At 39.0% G+C, this 12918-nt stretch overlaps 1 protein-coding gene and 1 non-coding gene across 2 annotated transcripts; one reads left to right on the top strand and one right to left on the bottom strand.

Annotated features, from left to right (window-relative positions):
• The first annotated feature begins 7318 nt into the window (after positions 1-7318).
• Positions 7319-8476, top strand: LOC141908742 (uncharacterized). Its single transcript, XM_074798914.1, has 2 exons — positions 7319-7450; positions 7740-8476. Exons 1-2 carry the CDS (start codon positions 7439-7441, stop codon positions 8085-8087), a joined length of 360 nt encoding a protein of 119 aa, XP_074655015.1. The 5' UTR covers positions 7319-7438; the 3' UTR covers positions 8088-8476.
• A 1375-nt stretch (positions 8477-9851) lies between these two features.
• Trnam-cau (transfer RNA methionine (anticodon CAU)) lies at positions 9852-9925 on the bottom strand. The gene has a single exon. It is a non-coding gene; the product is annotated as a tRNA-Met (tRNA).
• Positions 9926-12918: the final 2993 nt, after the last annotated feature.

A 12918-nucleotide genomic window follows, 5' to 3' on the forward strand; every position in this document is an offset into this window, starting at 1 on the left:
GGGCACTTAAAAATTCTAGACCGTATTGGGCAATACGGCTAATACGGTCTGGATCCGCCCCTGATACGAAGCACGTTTCTAATATAGCGTTATGTACCTAACTCACGGCGGGGTTAAAGTTCTTTGTACCGAGTCGCGGTTCTGACCTTAGAATGGCTGGTTTTAAAAACCACCGCATTTCCGTACGAAACGAGCAACATTTTTATTCAAAGAGGCTGACGAAAATTTCCAGTTCATGGACGTAACCGATCCCGAATTTTTAGAGGTCTGCCGTATAGCGGTAAAATTTTCTCATTAAGAAACGATTGTCGATTTTGTAAATTATTTTCAATGATGAATTTTAGATCATGTTCAGTCGAGTTTGTCTCAGTTTATGTCTTTCGCATAGGTTATGAAATGAGAGTGGCCGGTGCATATATTTGTGTGTCACGTGTTTTAACCGCGAGAAAAACGACGTACTTTTCATTGCCAAAAGAAATTTGAAGTGCTATCTTTTTTTCTGAATAAAGATAGTTATAACACTCCTACAAGAATCGATGTCTTCCGCCTTCTTAGTAGTATCAGGATTGTTACAGGTTTTGGAAAATGGGATTTTTTTCCCGGCCATTGAAAAGCTATGGAATTTTTTTTTCTATCTAGCGATGGGAAAGAAATGGAAATCGGAAAATAGTCCCAAAATGAAATTTTCCTTCTACAGTGGAATTCGCAGAATTCGGATCATTTGGGACCAACAAAATTCATCCGGTTTACTGGACATCCGCAAGTCACTTCCCTGTATATAGATGAACAAATGGACGGCAAATATTGTCCGAATTAGAACAAAAATCCGGATACAACCGATACGGATTAAGCGGGTTTGACTACTTTTTAACTTAATTTCTTGAAGTACGAGCTTTCGCTAAAAAAGGCGGATACGAAATGCAAGTAATTATAAAAAGCGCCCTACGACCACCTCTGTTACGTATCTGCCGATGAAAATCATCGTAGGTAAGCGATTCTGAATGACAGTATGGGCGGACGCGGCTGTAAGTCATTTTAGACGGGCTCGTCGGAACAGTGGTGATCAGAGGCGCCACCCCTCCCGGACTGACGAAACTGATTCTCATGCCGCTGGATCGGGAAAATTCGAAACATTCAAAACCCATAATGATTTCATTTAACCATATTCATCAGTTTTCTCGTCGTATTGAATCTAACTAAAATTCTAATACACCATTGACGTTGCGAGGGGCGTTTCACTGATTTTCGTTTTACCAGATTCTCGGCGGTACAAGAACATTCACAGCGGCGATAACGTGGTCATCACCTACAAAAAAAGTAAAAAAAAACACTTTATCCCTAGGCCTCCGAGGCTACGGGCAGCCTTTAAATAGCCGTATTGGCCTTCCATCACTGTCTCGTTCTACCGACCATCCTAGCCTACGTATATCATGCGGAAAACTGAAGATAGTTTGAACACAGTTTTAAAAGTAGATCGTGGCATTAACTTAGAGGTTAGATTTCTCATTTTATCGATGACCTTGATTTCAGTAAAATACGAAGTAGAAAATATTCGTGTATTTCAGGAGAGACTTGTGATAATATGATCCATATGTTCAAAACTCATGATATGTTTCGTGGGAGCACTGCTGCCTAATACTATATCATTATGAAGGATACATTTCTTTTGACTGTGTAATTTTCTTTCCGCGCTAAGTATCGCTACAGAATTGAACGCGTGTTCGTCTACTGTGATTTGACTAGTGCGCGCAGTATCAAAACGTATACCACTCAAAGGCGATGAAGCTTAACGCCACGGTCGTGAAAAAATGCTTCCCTAACGATCGCGTCATTTGGCATCTCGTCTCGGCGACTGTGATTGGACCGATCGGATGGTTTGGTCTCGTCACTAACTCGCTAACTTTAGTCGTGCTATATCGACTGCATAAAATGAATAATTCCGCTACTTCGAATTTCGTTTTATTGTTACTGGCGGTTTTCGACATAGTCTGTTGCGTCGCGATCGTTATCTATAACCATTTAACTTGGGTTTTGAAACTTTCTCGCTATGGAACAGTGGCGCTGTATTTAGATTCGGGTTTGGGAGCTCCTGAGCTTAACATAGCGGGCAACCTCCTCTCAAAATGGGGAAGTTATATTCGCAACAGTTTGACCTTATTAGTGACGTTCGATCGAGCATTTCATATTTGTTTTCCGCTTAAAGCTAAGAGATATTGGAATCTGAAACATTGTTATGCATTTTCAGCCTTTTGGATTTTCGTATGGACTGGAGTACAGTCATATCGTTCTCTGAACCGACGCGTCGGGTTATCAAAATTAACATGCACTTACGGCCTCACTGTCTTCGATGGCAAATCGGTTTACGATCCCCACAAATATTCGTATTTGTTAGAAAGTATTTTCTCCACATATGTGCCATTCGCGCTTGTACCTCTACTGAATTTGGTCATGATAATCAAATTACAACTTCACGCTAAAAATAGGAACCAACTGACCAGTACAGACACTAAACAAACGAAACAAGATGGGACAGCGCACAGAATGGTATTTGTGGCATCCAGTATATTTATGGTGTCAGTTTCCCCTGATATGTTTTTCAATGTTTTAAGACTCTATTTACCATGGTCTGATATCTGGTGGGTTTTACTTTTGAATGACGTTTTTCAAGCCCTGAATTCGGCGGTAAACGGTATATTTTACTACGTGTACAGCAAAAACTTTAAAGAACAAATGAACTCGTTGTTACGCCGTGGACGATCGTAGGGATTGATTGGTTTGTTTTTCGAAAAGGCCACACGCTGAAACCGATTTCCTTAAGCTATGAGGCTCGTTCGTTCAACTTTCAAATCGAATAGAGCAATGGTTTGATGAAATCATGCTTGGCTGTTGTTGATAGTTACCTATCCAGAGGGGGTTTCAGGGTTCGTGACACCCCCCCCCCCCTGCTTGGCAACCAAAAAATGTTTAATCGTTTTCTTGTAGGAATGTACTCAAGACAAAGCGGACGGACAGCCACATAATCGGTATACCATATCATCTTATGTTTGGCCACACAATTATTGTGATGTCGTAGGGCCCCTTTCATTAGAGATTTTAGTAGGCAGTTTAACATTAACATTTTCTATGAACCCCCTCCTGGAAAAAAGTCCTGGATCCGCGCCTGACATGGTTTTTCCACTACAATGGAGAGTGACTTAAACATCTATCGCCTCATCCGAAATGGTTAGATAATTACAAGACTCAAGTAAAGCCTAATTTCATCGCAACTTTTAATTAACAATTATGTATTCAAATTTTACGGAAAACTCCGAATATCAATGTAGGCAGATTTATACATGTAAGTGTTCCGGTTATAATGTTTGTGTTGAAACTGGCTGGTGGTTACACCATGTGTCATGAAAGAATATGTCATTATATCCTAAATATTTTTGAAAATGTACATCATGGTCTGGTAATTTGTGCCTCAGAAACCTCGCAGATTCGACCAGTTCAGGGAAATTGCCATGTTCGTTTTACTGAGTAACTGTTTTTTTAACGCGCGCATCAAGCCCCACAGGTTTCTCCTAAAAGGGCAATGAATTGTTTAGTATCTCTAGTGAAAAGCTGCCAGCCATGAGTGCTGAAACTTATTATAACTATAGATAATAAACAAATGTTGCAATTGCGTTTAGTGCAAATGATTCTAGATTTTAATGGAAAGAACAAAACAATTAAATCGTTCCAAGCTGATCAACATCGTAAGTAAACTTCTACCAATTACCAGGACCAATTACTTTTATGGTAAACGTATTTACAAAACTTAAGCAGGCCGTCAAAATATCTCCCAGACCTCGCAACTGCAGAAACCAATAGAAACAGATTATCCGCTTTTGCCGGCAGACGTATAGGATGTATTTATAAGTGGTTAAGTTTGATTTGAAACGAAAGAGAACGAAATACGTGTATTGAGGAAATCTAACCATCTAACACCCGAAATGATCCATGGTCACCCAGCCCCACTTAGATTTTGTCGGTCTATTATTTATGGTATTAATTAGTTCGCAGAAATTCCACTAGGTGACCATACGGCGCTGCCACCAAGTGAAATAGGTTCATATTTTGTAAATGTCTATATTTCATATTTTGTATTCAATCTTGCCTCCATGTACCATTCTTATGGTTGGAGTGAAATAAATATCTTAATCTTAATCTTAATCTTAATAGGGCTCGACTATGATAAGCATCTTGTCATGCCCTGCGTAATTTGTTGCATGAAATAATTCCTTTTAAGGGCTTACATGGAATGAGACTAAGAATAACTGGCGAATCTGTTTTCAACAATCTGTTTATGCATGAAAAGTATTTTTTATTCTAATGATTCATTAAAAAAACTTCCTAGTTATATATATAGTATAGTGATTTAAAATACGGGGAAATAGAAGTGTGATAAAACCCATCCCACGTTGGTCGAAATTTACCTGTATAAAGGAATTCCGTGAATAATCATTACATACAGCGATGCGTATTTTCACGCGTACAATACACTCATTCAGCTGCGTACTTTTCAAAAGAGGATGCGATTATGCAATACCACGAAATACCGCAGCAATACCTCAACCAAACTGTTAGAATAGCCCGTACACTCCATCCTCCCTGGGCAGGGATTCGAACCTGATTGCATCGCTACACTCAGCCACGGCACGAACCGTGGCAATCTCGATGCCAACAGATTCGAATCCCTGCCGAGGGCAGATTACTCAGACGTGGAGAACAAATAACGTGCTCAAAACCTACTATATACAGAATTCAAAAGATTAAAATCGAATTTTATTTATCAAAAAATTTAAAATCAAAATACACTCGCTCGCACATGACGATGATCTCTAGTGAGAGTCCGAAACGTCGTGTATTTTGGTTTGAATTCTTGAAATTCGATTTTATTCTTTGAAAATTCTGTATATAGTGACTTTAACCCTTATTATGAACCAAATGTATCTAGACAGGGTGTATAACAGGTGGGAGTTTTTTTAAATGTTTACCCGAAATATGCTAGAAGTTTTGAAATTGCTCCTAGTTGAGTCTGATTTTCAAAAATGGCCCCGCGCGAGTTCTCCCAGGACCCGACATCAGCGCGAGCACCATAAAAAAAGTCCCACTTTCATGGAAATCGAACAACCAACATAGTCTTTTGTTGATCACGCAGAATATTCATTTCTTCGCTGGCCTTGGTATATATTTTCTGAAAACATTTTCAAAATAAATTGCCCATGGGCAGTGTGGTTTACCTTGAAAGCTAGAGTTTGTTTGGAGTAGGGCATTGCTTGAGAAATCTTTTTAATTCGTGACTTCAAAGTTCTAGAAGTTTATATTGTATTTTATCTTTCTTAAAGAATTATTTTGTAGTCAAATAAGACCAAAGATAGACACTTGTTTATGGTCTACGTCCAAAATTTCGTAGGGTTCAGGTAGGCGCGGCAGGGAAACTATTTTATATTTTCAAACAAATATTTTTCACAATATGAAAAAATATTAAAATAAAATTCATATGATGTCACATATCAGAGGGTGGCTGAATATTGAGTCTCGGTAACGAAACCTCTTCCAATTTATGGCCGCGGAAGCTAAAACACCGGGGCGTAGTATTAGATCGTTTTAAATCCTGGGATTTACCACCACAATATTCGGACCTCGACCTATACCTATAGTTTGCTGCTTAGCATTTTCAGGTCACAAGAAATTACAATTTATTACGAATTCTATCAAACAGAAAACACAGCGCTCATCTTCTGCTACGACGATTATTCAGCCTGTTATCATACCAAACGTGCACGCGTTACAGCGCATCACCATGTAGTAGTCTATATGAGCGTGAGTTTGTGTGTGCAACAGTCTAATGTTCAGCACTCCCGCGCACGTTGAGGCCGTGTGTAGTGAACGTTCGCTTCACATCAATCTCAATCAACACAATCACCGGGTATTAAAATGAAACAATACCTATGGCGATATGTGAAATAATTATATTCTCACCAGCAATTTAAAATTCGAACATAATACGGCACCTAGTCCAATGAAACGTCCGCCATTAATGGCCTTCCCATAATTATTTTAGTAGCGCCGGAATTCCCCGTATATCCCAAAAACAGCCAATCACATTCGCGACGCCCCCCAATCGAGGTCATTGCAATTTTATACGCAAGAGCTAAGAATTTTCCCGCCAAAAACAGTTTTTCGTCGAATTTAAACAAAGTTGACCATGTCATCGACGGAGGTTCGTCATGTCTTCTGAATCGCATCGATTACACATCGTTTAACCCGAGAACCAATGAAAAAATGCTCACATAAAAAACGTACCGCGATTTTACATGAATTGGCTCAATGCCAACCTCATACTGCTGACTAAGGTAAACCAAAAAACCCAATTTCAAGAATACATCTAACCATGGACGTATAAACTAGACTAGTTTATACGTCCATGATCTAACCGAGCTATCAACAAACAATACGCAGCCGATGATCTAAACCCATAGAAAATGCTTAATCATAGAGGGAATAATGAAAACGTCCTAATTGCTCTGGTATATTATGTATGTCGCCAATCTAGTACAGACATTTCACGTGCAAATTGATATTTCTATGTACGAAAAAGTTATCTAGGTGGACAACATCGTCATAGCCCTTATCCGAATAATCACAATTTGGATGAAATGTCAATCGACAAGGCAAAAAATAGACCAGGGACCATTTCCACTTGGAATGACTTGCTGTTCACTGAGGAAAGACGCGTGGTCGTTATATAATCAGGGGTCGGACTACTCCATACATGAGCTGTATATACCCAGATGCCCCAAATTGGGAGGACCAAACCAAATTCAAAAAACTTCTTACGGATAAAAAACTACATTGTCCAATTGGGGAATACATCTCTAAAGGCTTTGAAATCCTGAACTCTGGTAATGAAACTGCTGTTATTCTTCTTATTGTTATATTAATGTAAAATGTTTATGTTTTGTAAATACTACTTGTAAATATCACTCTGTACATCTCGACCCGAAAGGGTGTAATCAGTATAATAAAGAGTTTATTGAATTGAATTGAATTGTTTGAAATGAACATATGATTACGGAAAGAAAAGAACATACTGAGTGCAACAGTCTATCACAAATATGAATTAAAGATGAGGTTGATTAAAGTTTCGATTTTGTATCCGCGTCAATATTGAACATTGAATTAATCATTTGATTATTCATCACTCTCCATAGCCGTATATAATGAATTTGATGATACATATAATATCCGGTCGATTGTCTGCCACATGTTCTGAATTTATTCCCCGTGCATAAACGCTCCCTCAGACTATGACGTCAATAACACCTATAAAAGCGGAGCGATAGATTTCAGTGAGTCATTAAACCAGTACTCTGTTAATACGCATAGGATAGTATATAACCGCCGTATATTCATGCTATATCTGGTGAGTATGTGAACAATATACCAAACGTATGAATTGGATTTTTAGGAAATTAATTTACCAATCCATATATCTCTTATCTTTTAATCTTTAATGATATAAGAAAGTTGTAATTTACTGATCCTTGGGCGTAGCTTCTGTGAGTAAATAAATTGACATTCTGTTAACGGCTGCGGGTGTGTCGGATCCCTATTCCTATTCATTTCATTGTTGTTGTAGGTGAGAGGGAAAGGGTATACGTGAAACGTTAGTACCATGAGGAATGATTATGTTATCATTTTTTTTCTATCAGGGGATGCCGTACGGATTGTACACAATTCCACCACCTACCCGTGGTCAGTTAGCAGACATAGTGACCAATCGACCAGCTACCAGGCGCCGAAACGCAATGTCGAACATTTTCGAGAATCTGGCCACGAGTCAAACGGAGTTCCTGGCCCGGCATAACGAGAACCGTTTGGAACCAGAACACGAAGACGACGACAGGAACGAATTGTTATTATCAACCGAACGATCGCGATTGCGTAATAGGCGGAATGGATTGAGCGAGATAGTTTTACCAGATGATTTTGATGCGGTCAGATGTCAAAGATACGGAAAACGCCGTAATGCGATAACAGACGATGACCTTGATTCTTGAGACTTTATACGTCAAAATCCGACAACCGCAGTTTGTCATTTTAGACTCGGTAAACTGTCAGCCAAAAGGAATTCTCTATAATTTACGTTCAGTGAAAACAATAAGTTGGTCGACTTGGTAAACAACCCCCCGTGTCGCTTGGATTTTTATACCCATGTTTATATACCAGACGGAGCATATTTAAAACCGGGAAAAAAGTAATTTACTTCGTAATAAAAACGTCAAGAAACTTTTACAGAGTATTCTTTAATTCACCAAAACCATGTGTCAAAGTATTTATTTATATATTTTACATGCCACTTAACGCTTCTATATTTTGATTGAAATCAATTGTGAATATTCACGTGTTTAAAAACTAATTTTCGTAAGCTATTTTGTGTTAATAAAAAATGTTCTATAAGAATCTCTATCGTGTATAGCATTGTTGGATCGTCACCGCAGGAGGAGCTGATCCAGGACCAATTTTCCATTGTGTATTCCGGATTTTATAAGGGCACCCTTTTTACGGCCAATGAATATTTAACAAGTCCCCACGCTTTATATTAGACCCCCACATAACACTTGATAAAACGTCGTATATGCCGTTATTCAAGATGTTACCAGCAGACATCTCTTTTGAAATTGTTTATTGATAGGGTATGACAGAAATTCGTAAGGGCACTGTTTCAATCACCACTATATTCCGGAATGCATGAGTACGGTCTGCATCCGCGCTAGTCTACCTGGGATCCCTTTTGGAAAACTTCACTTAGGTTTTGTTGACTCGTAGGAAAATTCTACTAAGGTTAAGTTTTTTCTGGAATATCTTTTAGTTGAAAAGTATACTAAAAGTCTGTCTCAGTCCAGTTTGCCGCGGCATATCAAAGCTTTTCTATCATAACATCGCCTGATTCCCGTGGTTACTGCATGGTAACTGCGCACTCCACAGCATGACGTCTGGCCACTGTATCCAAGAGTGCGTATATAGGTTTCTGACTGACCAGAGCCTTCATAGGCAGTCTTCGAAAAGTTATAAAAATGTTGTCATTCTATTCTTGCGAATCTATGTTTTTCATGTTTTTATTCTACGTGATGCGTGCGACACCATCTGGCCTCAGTCTTATGAATTGAAAAAACATTCTAAAGGGCCTCAGAATAGTTCTAAAGAATAAACAATAGTTTTGAAAGTTTGGAACTATTTTCGCGAGAAATACATGAAATTAACGGTTGAAAAAGTAGATATTGAAACTGGAAAGGCGACGGGGATAAGTGAGCGATCAGTTAGTAATATACGGAAACAGATGAATGACACTGGACGATTTTTACATTTTACTGATTTACTTGATTACTTGAAGCCTTGCTTTTCCTACAGTTTCGGTACCCGATAACGACACGATTACGTACTCGTTACAATTTATTCCGGTAGATGGAGATATAGTGAACCATGACCCCCAACAGTTTACTAATTTCACGCCGTTCAACATAGGGAGCCAGTGACGTTCATCAGACATTGGTACCCCGTTAACAATTTTTTGACAATTTTAAAATAGATGGTTCTTCGTAGCAGTCCAAATAACCGCACAGGCTGAATCCCACCGCCGCCTAAATAATGATCCACTTACTGCAAAATCATGTTGTCAAGAAATCATGTAACATTGATCGACAGTAATTGTATCAGCCAAAAAATTAGGACGTAATACTCGCGCGCAAACAAAGGAAATATGTATTGGTTATCACAGCATTCAAATAGATAAAAAATTGAAAAGAACACCGCCGAGGGCTATTTGCCCCGTGTGAGACTCGAACTCACGACCTTCAGATTATGAGACTGACGCGCTAACCAACTGCGCTAACGAGGCGGTTATTCGGTTTTTCGAATATTCATATTTAAACCAAACATGAATAATCATCACGCTGGCGGAGGGTTATCTGATTGTGATAGTTATCTGATATTTCGTTTTTGATTATCGAGGAACGATAATAGAAATGGAAACGACATCCCGTCATTTGCTAGTACCACCTACATCGACCCAACAGGGGACCAGATCAGAAACTATGCCAAACTTGGTAAACATAGTGTTGATTTATACATTTTGCCACATGACACGAGGCCTGAGGACTAGGGGAATATAGGACAAGAAGTGACTTAGTAATCAAACATTCTGAGCGGCAAAACATAGTAGGCCTTAGGCCTATATTTACAAATCGAAAGTTTACACTGCTAAGCGCATATTTGCTAAAACGTGAATGGAATTGTCCATCCGAAGACTCTACACGGTGTAAAGACGGCATTCGAAGATTCTATGTTATTGTTAGCTTTAGAGTGCATACCACGGACACTGGGAGGTCAGTCGAGGAGGCATTACAAAATATTTGACTCTTCTCGCAAAAGACGGTCTATGGCGGGAGAGCGAGGTCGGGCCCCTAAGGCTACTTTGCCCTACTTGGGTGAGTGCGATATTTTGAAATAATAGAATATTTCAAGACATCTATCTGTCGATATCTATAAATCATATATTTTTCATTTTTTTCAATCATTTTCAAAAGATAGATGCATTAGATTTCCAAAAATAATCATTTTCCAAAGTTGACATGAATTTATGCTTTTTCGCGTTTAGCCATCATAAACTAAGATGCAATCGATATTAACAAAATGCGAATGAAGCTGACATCTTAAGTTGATTTGTTTTGGCCGTTGCAATTTTATAATAAGACGGCGAAAATATGCAAAACCAGATCGAAATTTTTGGTTAGCGTTTTAACCGCAAACACCAAATGGCGCGGTTCGAATCAAGAACATATGATCTCACTTGTGTACAGAGGATATATACAATTTACAGATGGGAGTGATAAAACAGAACCAAAAAAAAACAACCTTATGAAATAAAAATTAGACGTATATATTTCACGCCGCAGTAGCAGACCACGCGGACGAGGATGATAATTTGATGGAAGCAGATGATCAAAATGTAGCCATCATACCTGAAAATAACAACAGCTTAGAGGTAAGAGCTTTGCAATCGTTAGTACGAGTAGATATACTTACCGGTGGCCTCTTGGTTTATTTCTAGTAGAGCTCTTCTTAAGCATAACGGCAATATTGTTCTTTGCGGACGTTGACTTATGTGTGGCAGATTCCTGAAGATTTCTCTCGTGTTGAAATCAATATCGTATTAATTTTCCTCCCTCCCATTTCACCGGTTCAAGTAGGAAGCGAATGGGTTAGTTTAGAATTTTAGGGATGGTATTCATGTAGGGTTGGGCAGTATTGGATGTGCTAATTCTAAGCCACGGCCCTGTAATGTTCTCCCAGAATTTACCGACAATGGCGGCCGGGTATTTGGGTAATTCGGTAAAAATTCGGGGTCACCTCGAAAAACTTCAAACGATAGCCTTTAGTGAAAGCGTAATTGTTGAATCATTGTACAGACTAATGTAACATTAACAAGAATATGTCAACTTTCATAAATCATGCAGCGCTGATTGAGTAAGAGTTCTAGACGTTTGTGGTTATTCTTATCGTTTTGACTCCAGTCCTGTCTGATGCCGCTATCAAAATACAGAAAAAAAGCTTAAATACCGTGTATAAATAGCAACAAATAAATTTGACGCGTCCACCAATTTTGGCCATTGAATGAAAAGGTTTCAAGCAATAAACAATCGCTTGAGTGGAGGATCTATTTTTCACTTCGCATATATATATATATATCTTCAAAGTTGGACTAGTGACTAAAAATTGTATAGTGGATCTTGCAAATAGGTGAATTTGGCTCGGCGAAATCGTTTCGTGGATAGTATTTCCCAAAATCTAAGAGGTATGTATGTTCCAGCATAGGCAAGTAACTTCCAAAAACTGTTTCGCGATTTCGTATGAATTCAAGCTGGTAGTGCAGTAAAACATTAAACACTCAGCGTGCAGTCGTTCAGTTGCGTAATTCTAAACATGCGTTTGTCAGTCAGTTCAGACTAAACAACTGACTTTGATTGATACCCGTGGAGCATTGAGAAAGTTGCTCCGGGTCGATTTTTTCTCGGATTCGCAGCCTTTTCAGGAATAATTTAATGCCTTATTCGATTCCAGATCGTTCACTGCCGATCGTTAGAGATATTGCGCAGCCTCAACCCACTCTTATTTCAGAAAACAAACTTGTCTTTTCTCATGCGAGTAGTTTTTATCTGCAGTATAGTTTGTGACGCCTGCGTATTTTGTGTTTATGTAAGACCCTCTTTCTCTAAATAGTCGTAAGGACGTTTGATGTCGCCTGTGATAAGCGCAAACCCTTAGCGGAGTCCTTATCCTACCGAGGTATTTGACGTGGCTGGCAAGCATGTTTGAAATCATTTTTTACCTCTATAGAAAATACCTAAGTCATCAAATGATTACTCCAAGTTCACAGATTAATATAAGGGGTTATAGGCAGCAGTGTGTGCAGGCCAGTAGGTCGGCGATATAAGCCGCGTTCACACGACAACTAGTTAGACCGGTCTAAATGGGTCCGTACCTGGTCCGGTCCAAATTTAGACCGGACCAAATTTTGGTGAGCGTTCACACGGCGTTTTGACACGCGGTGAAAAAATAGCTTGTCACCGAGCCCACAAGATGTCGCCATCTGCTAAATAATTAATTGCGCCTGGATGAAGTTTTGCTTTCAGATTCCAAGTAGAGCAAGGCATTCTTCATATCCTCTGTCAGGTTTATACATTTTTGCGATTCGATTTTATTCTATCATGCTGAAAGCACGGCAGTAAAACGGATGATGATCGCGATATACGAATACGAATTACGCTCCAAAAATTTCCATTGAATAGGGAGGAAAAACAGTACTTAAAAATGATTACATAAACGGTAAAA

This window comes from Tubulanus polymorphus, chromosome 7 (genome assembly GCF_964204645.1).
Source record: "Tubulanus polymorphus chromosome 7, tnTubPoly1.2, whole genome shotgun sequence".
NCBI classification, from domain to species: Eukaryota; Metazoa; Nemertea; class Palaeonemertea; order Tubulaniformes; family Tubulanidae; genus Tubulanus; species Tubulanus polymorphus.